Source organism: Lissotriton vulgaris, chromosome 9 (assembly GCF_964263255.1).
Source record: "Lissotriton vulgaris chromosome 9, aLisVul1.2, whole genome shotgun sequence".
Lineage (NCBI taxonomy): Eukaryota > Metazoa > Chordata > Amphibia > Caudata > Salamandridae > Lissotriton > Lissotriton vulgaris.
The window spans coordinates 681,686,397-681,700,640 of NC_141697.1; the positions used below are offsets into that span (position 1 = coordinate 681,686,397).

Sequence of the window (14,244 nt, forward strand, 5' to 3'; positions counted from 1 at the left end):
CTATGCTCTTGATCAAGCTCATCCAGCTTGTCCCCTTCCATTGCTGTGTTAAACTGCCCATCATGCTTGTCTTTTTGGACAAAAGATCTCTTTAAGCCACTTGGGACTCTTCTCTCACCTGTAGAGTGATTTCTTCTGTGCACACATTTACCTCATGGGCCCAATACAGTCTCCTCTTCTCCATCAGAAATGGAGAAATACTCTTACTTATCTTGGCTCTTTTTTCTACTCTTTAGAGCCTCTTTAATCAAATCTCCTACTGCATGCTCCAGTTCCTGTGTCACTTTTTACCTAATAATTTCCTCCTGAGATGGCTCAATCTCTACCTCTGACATATTCACTCAGTTACCTGAATATAATCTGACAGATTTCAAACAATTACTGTTTTATTATGGTGGCATGTAACAAAGCTAGACTGTTTCCAGTCGTCAATTAATGTTCTGCCCAAAATTAACCTTTTTACCATTAAACTATATATATTCTTTCCAATCCTATCTTGCCTCAAGGGTAACCATCTTCAAAATGCGCTCTTCACACTGCTGTTAGATCGGCGCAAACCGTTGATAGGCAACTGTCAGGAGTGAGGGGAAGCGCAAGCACTCTTCACTCGCAATCCTCTCGCTTGGATAAATCAAGCCGATTGGTCCTATGCGATGCCCCGGCCTGATACCATATGGCTGCACATCCGAAGACTGTCAGGAGTGAGGGGAAGTGCAAGCGCACCTCACTCGCAATCCTCTCGCTTGGATAAATCAAGCCGATTGATCCTACGCGATGCCCCGGCCTGATACCATATGGCTGCACATCCGAAGACTAATGGGTAGAGGGAACCGAGATAAGATGCGCTTCCCACCACGCGGCCTCAACAACTGAAGAGATGCCTCAATTAAAGTTGACTGAATGCTCCATGCGCAGCGCAGTTCACCAAAATGGGAATTTATCATATTTTTTTGTAAATCAGAGGCTTAATGCTGTACGCTTTAACCAAAATACTGTTCACTATCAAAAAGCATCATCAAAACCAGAAAGGCAGAACATACTTAAAAAACACAAATTAATATTTACAAATCTCCAACATATTAATTGGGTTTTAACACATGTATTATACAAACCAATACAATAACATACAATCAAAGAACCTATAAACCTTACAAGTCTAAACAATTTAAAAGATATATTCAATTAATACCAAATTGCAAGTATCTCCTAAGTAATACTTATCTGCTCAAAAGCAGCAAACAAAAGAGGAGGAACATAGAACCTTGAGGGACCGATATGGACTTGAGTGTCCTGTTTATTTATGATGTTGTTTTGAGTTCTACTTTTAAACATTCTGCTGCTCTGAAGTGGGGTATAAAAGATGTATGCATACTACAAGCCACCTGTCTTGCCATAACATTTCTTAGGCAGGGAAAATGAAGTCTCTTGGACAGTTGAAGTAGTGGGCTAGCTCAGGGAGCAGAAGTACCTAGACAGTGACAGGCATGTAACTCAGACACCAGAGATTCCAAGACCTTGAACAGTAGGCTCCACAGGCAGTAGGGGTTACCAGACAGTGAGGCCTCTTTGCCAGACGGTTCAGCCCTACAGATCAGCAAGGGTCCAATGGGTGTGATGGCATGCAGAAAGGGGAGGTTCACAAGCTAAGAGTTCACAAAGGCCAGCAGAGGCTCTCAGGCAGGGTGGTGACTTAAGGGAGTAGAGGATCAGAGACAGTAAGGGTCAAGGTAGCACGGTTCTCAGAAAACAAGTCTTCTTTGAATATCTAAAGTTCATGACAGTAAGGTCTTTAAAGACAGCAGAAGTTTCCAGGTGCAGGTTCCATCACAGTTGACTCTATTTTGGCCACAGACTCCAGGAGCTGCACAGCTCTGAACACACACCAACCCACTCTACCACCATCCCAATCACACATATCAAAAAACAGAATTTTAGAACTGTTTGGTGCCTCAATGCCTTACCTTTATTCTTGACCCTGCCAATAGGTTGAAGATATACTTGGCCTATTAATCAATCATGAAAAGATCAAACTGAACTTACATTGTGATTTGAACAGACAGACTTCCAGGAACACTTCTCATATCTGTGACTTTTCCATTCTGTAGGATAATTGACACAAATGTTGAACAGGCAGTGTGGCACAGTATTAAGAATAGCTTAAGTCCAAGTAGAAAATTGGAAGATTTATTTTCAGCACGGCAATAAGGCATCCGCCTGGGATGATGTCCAGGAGCAACTGACCCATCCTAGTGGAACCATACATCATTAGCATTCCAGTAAGAACATGGAAGACATGAAAATATACAATGCGCATGCAGTTAAAGCAACATAACAAAATACATAAAACAGGACATTCATCCTAAGATATTCCATTAATAAAATGCAACACATAGACATTAACTTTCATATCTTTTTCGAGGGGGGGTGTAATCCTTTCTTTTCTAGTGAGACATGGACTGTCTTATAAATGTGCACATGTTCCTGTTAGCTAGTTCTGGGCTGCAACTGCATTTGTGGTGTATTAAGATTGCATAAAGCTGAAGCGAACGAATAGACACCTTGGTAGTATGTCACAATGTCGCCGCCAAAAGTTCTACATGCAGATGAATGACTGCCATGAGATTGAGAGCTAAAAAACTGTCAAGGTTATTGTAAATGTACTAATATTAACTCTGGCAAAACAAAATTATGGCAGTCGATATTAGGGTCTGTATGTATATTCACTTCAATTTTTCAACCACAATATCATGGTACAACAGCGGGAGCAAAAGTAATATCATGATAGACGGAATATAAATGTAACACCTCTCCTCGTAAATGATGCAGTATTTTGCTTACATTTGTCCTTTGTGTTTCCAGCTGTGCCGCAACCTGAGCAAGCCCTTCTTATGAGATGGTGCAGTGATTCTACTGCTGCAGACAGTGCAGGCAGAAAGATATGGGTGGGCAAAAGGTAAGGCTGGAATCCATTGAAACTACAGTGTAATGAGTAATTGATCAATTATTGTCTTATATTAGAACAAATGTATGTATCTCCCTGTATAGAAGGCACTCGGTTATCTTGGAACTGTTGTAATAACTTAAATGCTGTTTTGTTGCTTGGTTGACTACCTCGGTTGTTTTTTGGTGTCACAAAGAAGAGCGGCAAAGAAATATTTTTCTGATAAGATAATGAAAAAATTCAGTGATTGCAAACTTAGGGGGAGATGTACGAAATACTTATTTTGCATTTCCTAAATAGCGACTCCTTAGAAATTGCTATTTAGGAAATGCAAAATGGCATGTACAAAAATAGATTCCCTAATAGCGTTTCCTACAGATTAGGAATCGCTATTAGGAAATCGCTATTTAAGTAAAGGCCACTAGGAACAAATGGTTTTACATTTCCTAATTTGTGATTTTCTAATAGAAATTGTAAATTAGGAAATGTTGAAGCAAGGGTGATTTTCAGCCTGAGGCCTCCCTTGTTGCACCCCGAAAAAAGTGGTGCACATGGAAAGCGTACACATGCCTTTGGGGCATATGCACGCTTTATTGCACTTTTGAAAAGCATTTTGGAGTGCTTTTTTGAAATTGCACCTGGTTACCATCGACTTTGAGTCTATGGTAATAACATTTTTCTCTAAATGCCCAATTTGCATTTAGGAAATGCTTTATACATGTGGATAGAAAATCACAAATAGCAAATCCCTATTTGAGATTTACGATTTGGGTGTCGCAAAATGCAATTTCTACTTGGTAGAATTTGCCTTTTTCAATTTCCAGATGGCATGTGTACCTGCCAAAAGGCGATTTAGCATTTCTTTGGGGGGCGAATTAGCGATTTGGCCTGTTAGGAATTACTAAATAGCTTCGTACATCTGTCCCTCTGTCATAGATGATGAATAATACACTCAAATAAAAATAAATGTAACAATAATGACAATAATTCTGCTCTTTTTTTTAAAAAAGGTAGCATATGTAGGATTTTTAGCATCCTTTGTCTAGTGTTTCAACCTAATAGCAAAATCAATGGACACTACGAGCCACAGCGTTGGCGAAATTCTGGTATCACTTCTGCATGGCCAGGGTAAATTAATCTGTAACATATGTATGTGCTGCAAACACATTCCTTTATTAATGCTTTTATTTATGATTTTTATATAGTGCCACTCTTACTCCAGAGCTTTAGGATATGAAGTAGGGATCATCAAAAACATTATAACATAAAAACCACAAGAAAGTCCAAAAAAACCCAAAATAGAGAATGGTTTAGAGAAAGGGTGAAGCGGTGAATAGAGAAATAATGGAAGGTAGGGTATATATATATATATAACTGGGCAGTAATTTGTCCTTCACCTGTTGAGGAGGTGGCAAATCATTTAAATGTAGTGGCGAGCACTGAATAAAAGTGCTGTGGGTTATTTCAAAAGAAGAAAACATGTGTTCCTGTCATCTCAGATCTTCTGGGAGTGAGTTCACATCTGTGAGCACAGGGAACATACTTTTTCACAGCTGAGTGGAATTTGAATATATTTGATCCCAGTTTTCAGAACTTCTTTGCTTTATTAATTGTATCTGTAGATATGTTTAGAGCAGAGTAGTCAAATGATGGTGTTTATGAATGTCACCCTTGTACTTGAGGCTAGTAGGCTTCAACCTTATTCTTTCCTCCCTAGGCAGCCTATGAATATCTCTTGATACTGGAGTAAGGTAGTCGTATTGCTTGAACCAAAGGCAAGTCTGGCTAATGGGTACAGAGGAGCTTTCATCAGTAAGAGACAAGTGTCTGGGTGCTCTGATGAGAAGGGTGTGTCCATACAGTGATGTTGCTCAATATTTTCCTTTAGACTCAACCACAAAAATAACAGATACAAAATGTATGATTTGTAAAATGTTTTAGTAGCTACAAAATCATGACACAGATGAAGAAATTGGTGGTGAAGTTAGAACAAAAAAACCAGCTTTTCTACAAGGGAATAAATGTAGGAATATTGACCAGAGAAATCACAAAAAAATGCATATGTAATAAGTGCCGGGAAACCAGCTTACTTGTAAGGTATCCTTGACTCGTCTTTCAAAGGTGGCTTGGGCAGCAAAGCTGTACTTCAGGGAGAAGGCACAATTTCACAATTTATAAAAGCAATATAGTCAAAAGATATAAAGAACTTTGTGGGCCAAACAAAGCTGATGTAAGAAGATAAATATTATGCAGCAAAAACCATGCAAATCATTTGATCGGTGGATCTAGACTTATGAATGATCAAAAACACTCATATTAAAAACAATGCATCTAGTAAATTATTCAGTAAAAAGGAACTGATGCAACTGGTTAGAAAACAGCAAACAGTGTGACCTTGAATCACTGAAAAACACTAGTGGGTATTGAGAGGTGTGCCTGGCAAGCCTTTCCCAAGCTGGGAGAAAAAGATTCAACATTTTAGTGGTGAAGACTACAATAGGTAGAGGCAAGGTGTCAGTTCCAAGTTTGTAACAATTAAGGTGAGTACCAGTAGGACTGACAGTCTGAGGCAGCCATCCAACAGTGGCAGGTTCCAATGTAGTGGATGAGCTTTACGGAAATTTCTAAAAAGGTTAAAGTCCTTGCTAATATGCAGGTTAGCATTTACTGAGCACTTTGTAAACAGTTACAGTAGCCTCCCAACAACACCCAAATAACATATTCTTTTAACACCCTCAACAAGGACATCCAACAAGATAGAAGGGACCCATGGTTCAGCCCACTCTTAAAGCCCCATAAGCTCATTACAGCCAGTAAGCACTTCAAACAGGCCAAAGTGCTTCAAGCCGCTGCAGCTCTGGCATTCCTATGAGACCTATCGGGGGAATGTTTGGTTAGTTGCAATCCTGAAAGCCAGTTCTTAGTGTAGAGTTTCCACCTTACGCTTCTAGATTTAAAGATCTTTCTCAGGGAAAGAGGCACTACCAAGGTTATTTAAATAATGTTACCCTAACACTTTGGGGTACAGCTGTCCACGGACCACCACCAAATTCCCACGCTATGTCATCCAATTTTGCTTTGAAAGTTATATGTCCCACCCTATGAGCGTTCAGAGAAAATCCAAAAAGGAGGATGAAAGCCTTCCAGCAGAAGACTTCCTATGCCCCAACCCTTCTGTTTATTTGCTCATCTCAACCTCCTGAAGAGCAAAGAGAATTCTATATCGCATCTCAGCCAACAACTGCAGGCACCAGTACTGTGCAGTTGGACACTCTGTGTGACATGCTGGTCTCCAACACCACTACAACAGGCTGGAAGAGTAGCAAATAGTACTTACCTTACTAGACCTTTTCCCCCAATTGATTGATTTCTTTTATGGGTCGTGTTGTGGCAAAGGAAAACTGTTCAATCGTGGCATTCGCATTACATGATTGAGCTTCCTCTCTCAAACATCTCTATGAATTCTCCATCACAATTTTTTTAATGAAAAAGTAAGCTGTTTTCTCTCATAATGCTTGATATGGACTCCATGTGTAGAACGGCATTCCTGAATGCAGGATTCAAATAAACTGCTGCCAGGGAGCAGAGAGAATAATCCATACCCAGGTTTGAAGCCAGCAATTGCTTCACCCCAGCAGCGCTTTCATCATACGTGCCTACATTTTAAAACTCAAAAGTGGGAGATTTTGAAAAAAATCTTAGGAATGTTTTTTCCCATTGACTTATATTGAAGCAGAGGCAAGCCTCCTGCCTGAATTGGCATATGTGCACCCGGTAGTTGGTCTTCTGGTGATGGGCCATGCAGGTTTTAAAGGGCGCCACAGGGGAGCAGCTCTGTTGAGGCAAAGAACCGTACAGTAAAAAATTGATGTTCTGTTTTGGAGCCAAGAAGTGCTGTGTGTATGCACAAATAACAGATGAGGTATACTTCCGATCACCAACCTGTGCCTGCACCGCCTAAAATTTCAGAAGCTCGAGAGACATTTGCTGATACGTGGAGAGTGAGGAACAAAGCCCACATCTTCTGACCTCACTCATTTATTCAGTTAAATACAAAAATATGAGTACCTACAGCCAGCAGCCTAATGCACAGCCCTTTCCAGGGACGGATAGTGTACCCCTGAATATCGAATCAATAATATTGATGGGACAGAATATTGAGGACAGAATATCGAAAATAAAATATCGACAGTAAAGTAGGTCTAGATTTTTTATACTAAACTCCACATATACCTACCTTTGGGGTACATATAATTTCAATGTACGTAGATGTTGAGTTAGGAATACTAATTCTATACTTTCCTATATGCATTCGGGACGAGGAAAGGTTGCAATGAAATAACACCATTCCACTAACTGCGAAATAAAAAGAAAGCAGTGTGAGCTCCCTTTGTAGTAAGCATTGGCAAAGCCAATTGGTCTTGCCTAAGCGAGATCTATATGGTTTGACAATGTGTTTTTAGCCATATTGTACAACAGCGATGGCTTCAGTGCAGCATGGCTGAAAGCAAAAATAACAAAAAAAAGCACTACGAAGCGGTCAATGTTAGCTGTGTAATAGAGCTTTTTTTCTTAACTTTCTGTCATGTTGCAACATGGCTAAGAAACATTGGCAAAATCAATAGATCTCACATTGGCGAGAGCTATTGGCTTTGCCGATGCTTGTTTCACCCTGTAAGGATTCACCCTTCACAGTGCGGTATGTTTTTTAATGTTTTGGTGCAATGGACGAATTGCAGCTGGAAAGAGCATGCGACATGTGCACCACCAGGGTGCCTTGAAAGCAACACTCCTGCTGGTCCTTTTTCGATGTTTTGCCTCGTTACATCTTGGCACAATGTGTTCCTTTCAGGTTACAGATGAGGCAGAGAGTTAACCTACAGCCACTAAAATGTTTGAACCCCCAAGGCCATGCCAGCCTTTGTCCTTCTGAAGTCGGTAAATTGATTCTCTCTAACTCTGCTAAAAGAAACACCTTATATTTACAGAACTTAGTGCCAGATGTATGAAGGCCCCGTGCTGCGTTTTCCTAATTGCGAATCTTTGCGATTCGCAATTAGGAAATCACAAATCGGAATGCATGAGAGTGTGTTTAACACTGTTAGCGATTCCTAGGTATTTGCAAATGACCTACCTCATTAATATTGATGAGGTAGGTCGCAATTTGCGACCCACTAAGAATAGCAAAAATCACAGGGATGGCAGCCTGCTGCTTTTAAATAAAGCAATACTTTTTTTTAAAAATGCAGGCGTTTTCCTTAAAGGAAAACGCGATGAATTTTTAAAAAATGAAAAGTTTCTTTTCATTTTATTAAGATCAGGCAGTGGTCAACAGACTACTGCTTGCTCCTAAAAAAGTGATTTTACTAACATTCACAAAGGGGAAGAGGTGTGGCGCAGCGGCCAGGGTGCCTGACTCCGGAACTCAGGGGCTCAAGGTTTGATTTGCGTTGCCAGCGGCAGGTTTGCCCAGCACCATGTGACTCCGGGCAATAGCTCGCTTAATTTCCCTGATGGTACTCAGCACCTTGATACCCTTGGGTAATTGTTTGCGCTTTACAAATACTGGATTTTATTCATTTCATTTTATGTGCGAATGGGTTTCCATCTACTTGAAGTAGGTGGTAAAATGTGACTGTTTTTTGACCGTGTTCATTGTCACAAAACATTCATGCATACCGTTAGGATTCGCTATTTGGAAGGGACACCCTAAACACGCCCCTTCCAAATAGCGAATCGCAAACTCATTTTGGGATTCAGTAACAGGTTACCGATTCAAAAAATGGGGTTCACTGCATCAGAAATGCATTTTTTGCAATCGCAAACGGGCCGATTCGGTGAAGCGGCACGTTTACGAGATCAAAATGCATGAATGATGCATCTGGCCCTTAGACACTACAGAAATAATGCGAATTAAGATTTAAAAAACGACATTTGTTTGAAACTGTGTTCAAGTTCTTATTTGCAATGCACCGTAGAGACAGCCCGATTTCTAGTTCTGATTGAAAGGTTGCACTCTACATATCTCTAATAAGGGAGTCCTTCTGTGTGCTTGTTCTTTGTTCTGTAGCGTGACCCGCCATTTTATAAACAGAGAAGAAATGTGAGTAAATGCGGTTACGATGTAAATCTCGCATGATGCTGGATTAACACTTTCATGGCCCATTTCTCTCTTTAAGCTGTGTACTGCGGGCGCGTGGATGTTGGCAAGAAACTATGATTGTGTTTTAAGTTGTCACGTTGCATCCTGTCGTTCTGCAGTTTATGTTTTAGAAAGATAGGGAAAAAAGCTGAAAGTTTTTTGTGATTTATGAGCATTATTAGCAACAAGCTACTAACAATTATTAAACACAACGTCTGTATTAATATCCTTCTAGATTTATGAAGCAATGTTTGACAAATATTTAGCTTTTGCAGGACTGTCATGAAATGCTTTAAATGAACATTTTTGGAACCTTCTGTAACTGTCAAAATATCCGTCCCTTAGCCTGCGCACAACTACACTTCAAAGCGTTGCTTTCTATTTACCCGTTCGACGCTACTGACGAAACCCTTCCGTCACGCCCCTCGGGTGGGCTGTGCTCATGACGGAACGGTTCCGTCACAGCCCGGCCGCCGCGCCTGCGCGGCGCTGATTTCACGCCTGCGCGGCGGGTTTCATTAAGCGGGCTGGGCCGTGACGGAACCGTTCCGTCACAAGCACAGCTCACCCGCGAGCCGTGACGGAACGGTTCTGTCACCAGCGCAGGTGAGCTACGCGCCCGCCCGCGACCGTTAGCGCTGCGGCGGAATAGCCGCCGCAGCGAAGGAGTTAAGCACAAGATAATGACAAAGATTCCTGTGCTTCAAGGTGAACAGGAAACAAACAGTAAAAAACAAACTTTTCTGCGATATCCCCAAAACCACACCAGTAAGCAAAAACACAAACATTCACTAAAGAGTTAAGAAACAGTTGCCCCAGCCCTGTTAACTTGTCGGTAAACAGCCATTACAACGCAGCTGTTACCACACATAACCTTTACCACATGTTTGTTACAATGTGACCTCTGTTAACGTGCATAACCTTTACCAAATTATAATACTGATATAATAATTTACAAATTATGTTGTAAAGGCATGTATGTTTAAGGTATATGCGTGGTAAAGGTGGTAAGAGTATATGCGTGGTAAAGGTGGTAAGGGCATATGCGTGGTAAAGCCAATCAGTGTCATTACCTTGAGACCTGAATCGGCAAAGTCTTCCAGCTTAAACATTTTTTTACAGTTCCAATGTGCCACACATTCCCGAGTGTAGCACAGACTAGAGTGAGAATAGTGAATCTTACCCCTCTGAAGTCCAATGCTTTTCCTACTGTTGCACACACTGGAGTGGAAATATTACATTTAACTCCTCTGAAGTCCAAAGTTTTCCCTACTATTGCCTCTCCCTGAAGTCCAGCGCTTTCCCTACTGTTGTACAGACTGGATTGGAAATAGTAAATTTAACTCCTCTGAAGTCCAAAGTTTTCCCTACTGTTTCACAGACTGAAGTGGGAATAGCAAATATTTCCCCTCTGAAGTTCAACGCTTTTCCTACTGTTGCACACACTGTAGTGGAACTAGTAACAGTTAGCCCCCCGTGAAGTCCAGCACTTTCCCTACTGTAGCACAGACTGGAGTGGAAATAGTAAATCTTACCCCTCCGGAGTCCACTGCTTTTCCTACTGTTGTACGTAATAGAGTGGGAATACGAAATTCAACTCCTCCAAAGTCCTGCTCTTTCCCTACTGTTGTACAGACTGGAGTGGGAAGAGTAAATTTAATACCTCCGAAGTCCAACGCTTTCCTTAGTCTTTTAAAAAAAAAAACTTTCTTTATTAAATCAAGGCCATCAAGGACCTCTCCCAGGAGGGGTCTGTATCCAGCCAGGCGATGGGGTGTTGGAGTTGCGAGGCAAAGTAATAGAGCTCCATATCTGGGATTTCCAAGCTTCCCCTGCCCCACCGATGTTTCATTACCTCCAGGCTGACCCGGCTCCGCTTACCGTTCCACAGCAATAGAGTAATTAGTGCATCCAACTCCTTAAACACCCGATGCGGCAGTTCGCAGAAGGAACCCTGCATCGTGAATAGACATTGAGGCAGGACCACCATCTTTATTAGGGCAATCTTCCCCATTAGAGAAAGTTTGAGTGTGTTCCAGAAGGCAACACTGCCCCGGAGGCCCGGAGTATTCACCCCATATTGTGTTGGTAAAGGTGGTCTCATCCCTGCCTATCAATATGAATGAATGAATGAATGAATGAATGAATGAATAAAATATTTAATAAAGCGCGCGATGGCCGAGCGGCTTCCTGGCGCTGGGGACCTGATCAAGAACTCGGCAGAGGGGACCCAGGGAAGATTAAGAGGGGAATGCCTGAAGGAAGAGGAAGGTTTTAAGGGCTTTGCGAAAGTGGGAGTAGATGGGAATGGAGCGAATAGAGAGAGGAAGGCTATTCCAGAACTGGGGGGCAAGGACTGAGAATCGGGTTCCCCGGTTCTGGATTTGCGGAAACGAGGGGTGTGAAGAAGAGAGAGAGAGGAAGAACGGAGGGTGCGGACAGGGGCATGAGAAGAGACAAGAGTGTTGATGAACAGGGGTGCGGAGCGAGAGTGAGCCAAGAAAGCTAGACAGGCCAGTTTGAAAAAGGATCTGAGACGGATAGGGAGCCAGTGAAGTGATTTAAGAGCCGGGGTGATATGAGAGGATTTGGGGAGGGAAAGGATGAGACGAGCAGCTTGGTTTTGAATGGCCTGTAGGCGGCGAGATTCGTAAGCAGGTATGCCCACGTACAGGCCATTCCCATAGTCAAGGCGAGAGATGACGAGGGCCATGACTATGGATTTGAGAGCATCAGAGGAGAAGAAGCGGGAGATTTTCCGGATTAAACGGAGGGAAAGAAAGCAGGAGGACACAACAGAGCTGATCTGACTGTGCATGGATAAGTCATGACTGACTTTGATGCCAAGAGTGCGGACAGAAGAAGAGGGAACAGGGGGGGGACCAAAAGAGAGGGGCCAATGTGCGGGAGTCCAGGGGTTGGAAGAGCCACCGGTGAGAACAAGTTCAGTTTTATCTGGATTGAGCTTCAGTTGGTTAGCGCACATCCAGTCAGAAATGAAAACTAAAGTGGAACAGAACTTAGGAAGAGAGTCAGGGGAGGAAGAAAGATCGAAAACGAGCTGAAGGTCATCTGCGTAGTTACACACAGAGACCCCCAGCTCAAGAAGAGAAGTGATGAGGGGGTGAATATAGAGATTGAAGAGGAGAGGGGAAAGAGAAGAGCCTTGGGGAACTCCACAAGTGACAGGACGGGGAGGAGCGGAAAAACCGGAAAGATGAACTGCCTGGGACCTATCCTGAAGGAAGGACGCCAGCCAGGAAAAGGCCACGCCCCGAATGCCCGCTGCGCTGACACGGTCGAGAAGGATGGCATGGTCGACCGTGTCAAACGCAGCAGACAAGTCGAGAAGGACCAGAGCTTGGGGGAGATTGGAATCAGCCTTCCCCTTAAGCTCGTCCAAGACTGCGAGGACCACCATCTCCGTGGAGTGGCCCGGGCGAAATCCTGCCTGGTGGGATGCAAGGAGGCTGTTCTCCTCAATGTAAGAGGAGAGGCAAGAAGTGACATGAGCCTCGAGGATCTTGCCAAGGTAGGGAAGGAGAGAGATGGGACGGAAATTGGAGGGAAGAGAGGGATCTAAGCCAGTTTTTTTTAAAATCGGAAGGACTATGGCAGATTTGAAAGAGGAGGGGACAGATCCAAGAGCCAGAGAGGAGTTAAGGAGAGCAAGAGGAGGTCCAGAGCAAGTGGTGAAGAGGGTTTTAAGAATGCGTGCTGGCGCGCAATCCATGGGGGAACCGGACTTGATTTTGATCAGTAGATTTAGAAATAGTTCAGTGGAGAGAGGAGGGAAGGAGGAAAAAGAGGAGGGAGGATAGATGGAAAGACAGGTGGGGCGGGGTGGTGGCAGTGTGGGAATGTTGGCTTTGATCTTAACAATCTTATCAATAAAAAAATCGTTGAGTGAAGAACAGAGGGACTGTGAGGGAACCGGACTGGGGGTGGAGCGATCAGAGGTGGCAAGATTGTAGACCAGAGAGAAGATTTCACGGGATTTGTTATTCGCGAGAGCTACTCTCTCAGAGAAATAGGCGGTTTTAGCCGCCAGGATCGCTTTTTTATATTCAGCAAGGAGTGATTTGTATTTGGCGCGCAACAAGGGGCAATAGTTCCGTCTCCAGTGGCGTTCCGACCGCCTTAGGTCGAGTTTAAGGGTTTTAAGTTCTGGAGAGAACCCCAGGTAACTAGCGTAACCGTCACCCACGGAAGTCCCAAGTCCGGGAGCTGACCCAATCGTGTACAATTGCGATTTTGCTCTATTAATATATAGCCCAGAAGCTTCAGCAAATTGAGTCAGCACCTCCATTAGCGACGGTAAAGACCAAGCCGGCCGCTGCAGGTATATCAGGACATCATCGGCAGACAGAGACACAATGTGTTCTATACCACCCACCCGGATTCCCTGACCTTGGAGCGCACGCAGAAGATAACAGGCCTGTGGCTCCATTGCCACAGCGAAAAGCAGGTGGGAGAATGGGCACCCTTGTCTCATCCCTCTCTCTATAGACAGTGTGTCCAATACATACTGACCCGTGCGAACTCTCGCCACCGGCCGCACATATAGTAGTTTAACTCAGTTAACAAATCCCTCCCCCAGACCCAATTTCAGGAGCACCTGTCACAAATAGTCCCACCGGATCGATTCGAATGCTTGTTCGATAGCAAGGAAAGCTGGAGAGCACTGCTGGGCGCTTCCATCTAAGTATTGCATAAAATGCGCGGGCAGCGGATATTCCGTGGTGTATTCTTGCCCGGTATAAAACCGGACTGATCATCATGTACCAGTTGACGGAGGTATGGGTAGAGCCTGCTCACCAACACTTGGCTAATGATTTTAAGATCCCCGTTTCACATTGAAATTGGGGAGCAGGGGGTCCTTCCCTTGTTTGGGAATCATCACTATTAGTGCCTCGCGCATGGAGTACGGGAGAATACCGCTTTCGTCGGTTTCCGGCATGGTTTCCAATAATTTGGAGCTCAAGACCCCCCATACTCTTTATAAAGTTCGGCCACTAGGCTATCCATCCCCGGGGATTTAGCCGTCTGCAGACGGGTGATCGCTGCCTGTACTTCCCCCCCCTTAGCTGGGCCCCCAAGGACTCCTGACTCTCAGGGTCAATGCAGGGCAGTTCCACACCCGCCAAACACGCGACGGGGG

At 43.5% G+C, this 14,244-nt stretch overlaps 1 protein-coding gene across 1 annotated transcript in view; it reads left to right on the forward strand.

Moving 5' to 3' along the window:
* The window catches only part of LOC147692101 (putative G protein-coupled receptor 132), a 158,039-nt gene that overhangs the window by 73,232 nt on the left and 70,563 nt on the right, over window positions 1-14,244 (forward strand). Inside the window, exon 2 of the mRNA XM_086938404.1 lies at window positions 2,860-2,953. Coding sequence (XP_086794530.1) covers window positions 2,889-2,953 — 65 coding nt within the window. The 5' untranslated portion in view covers window positions 2,860-2,888. The remainder of the gene's footprint in view (window positions 1-2,859; window positions 2,954-14,244) is intronic.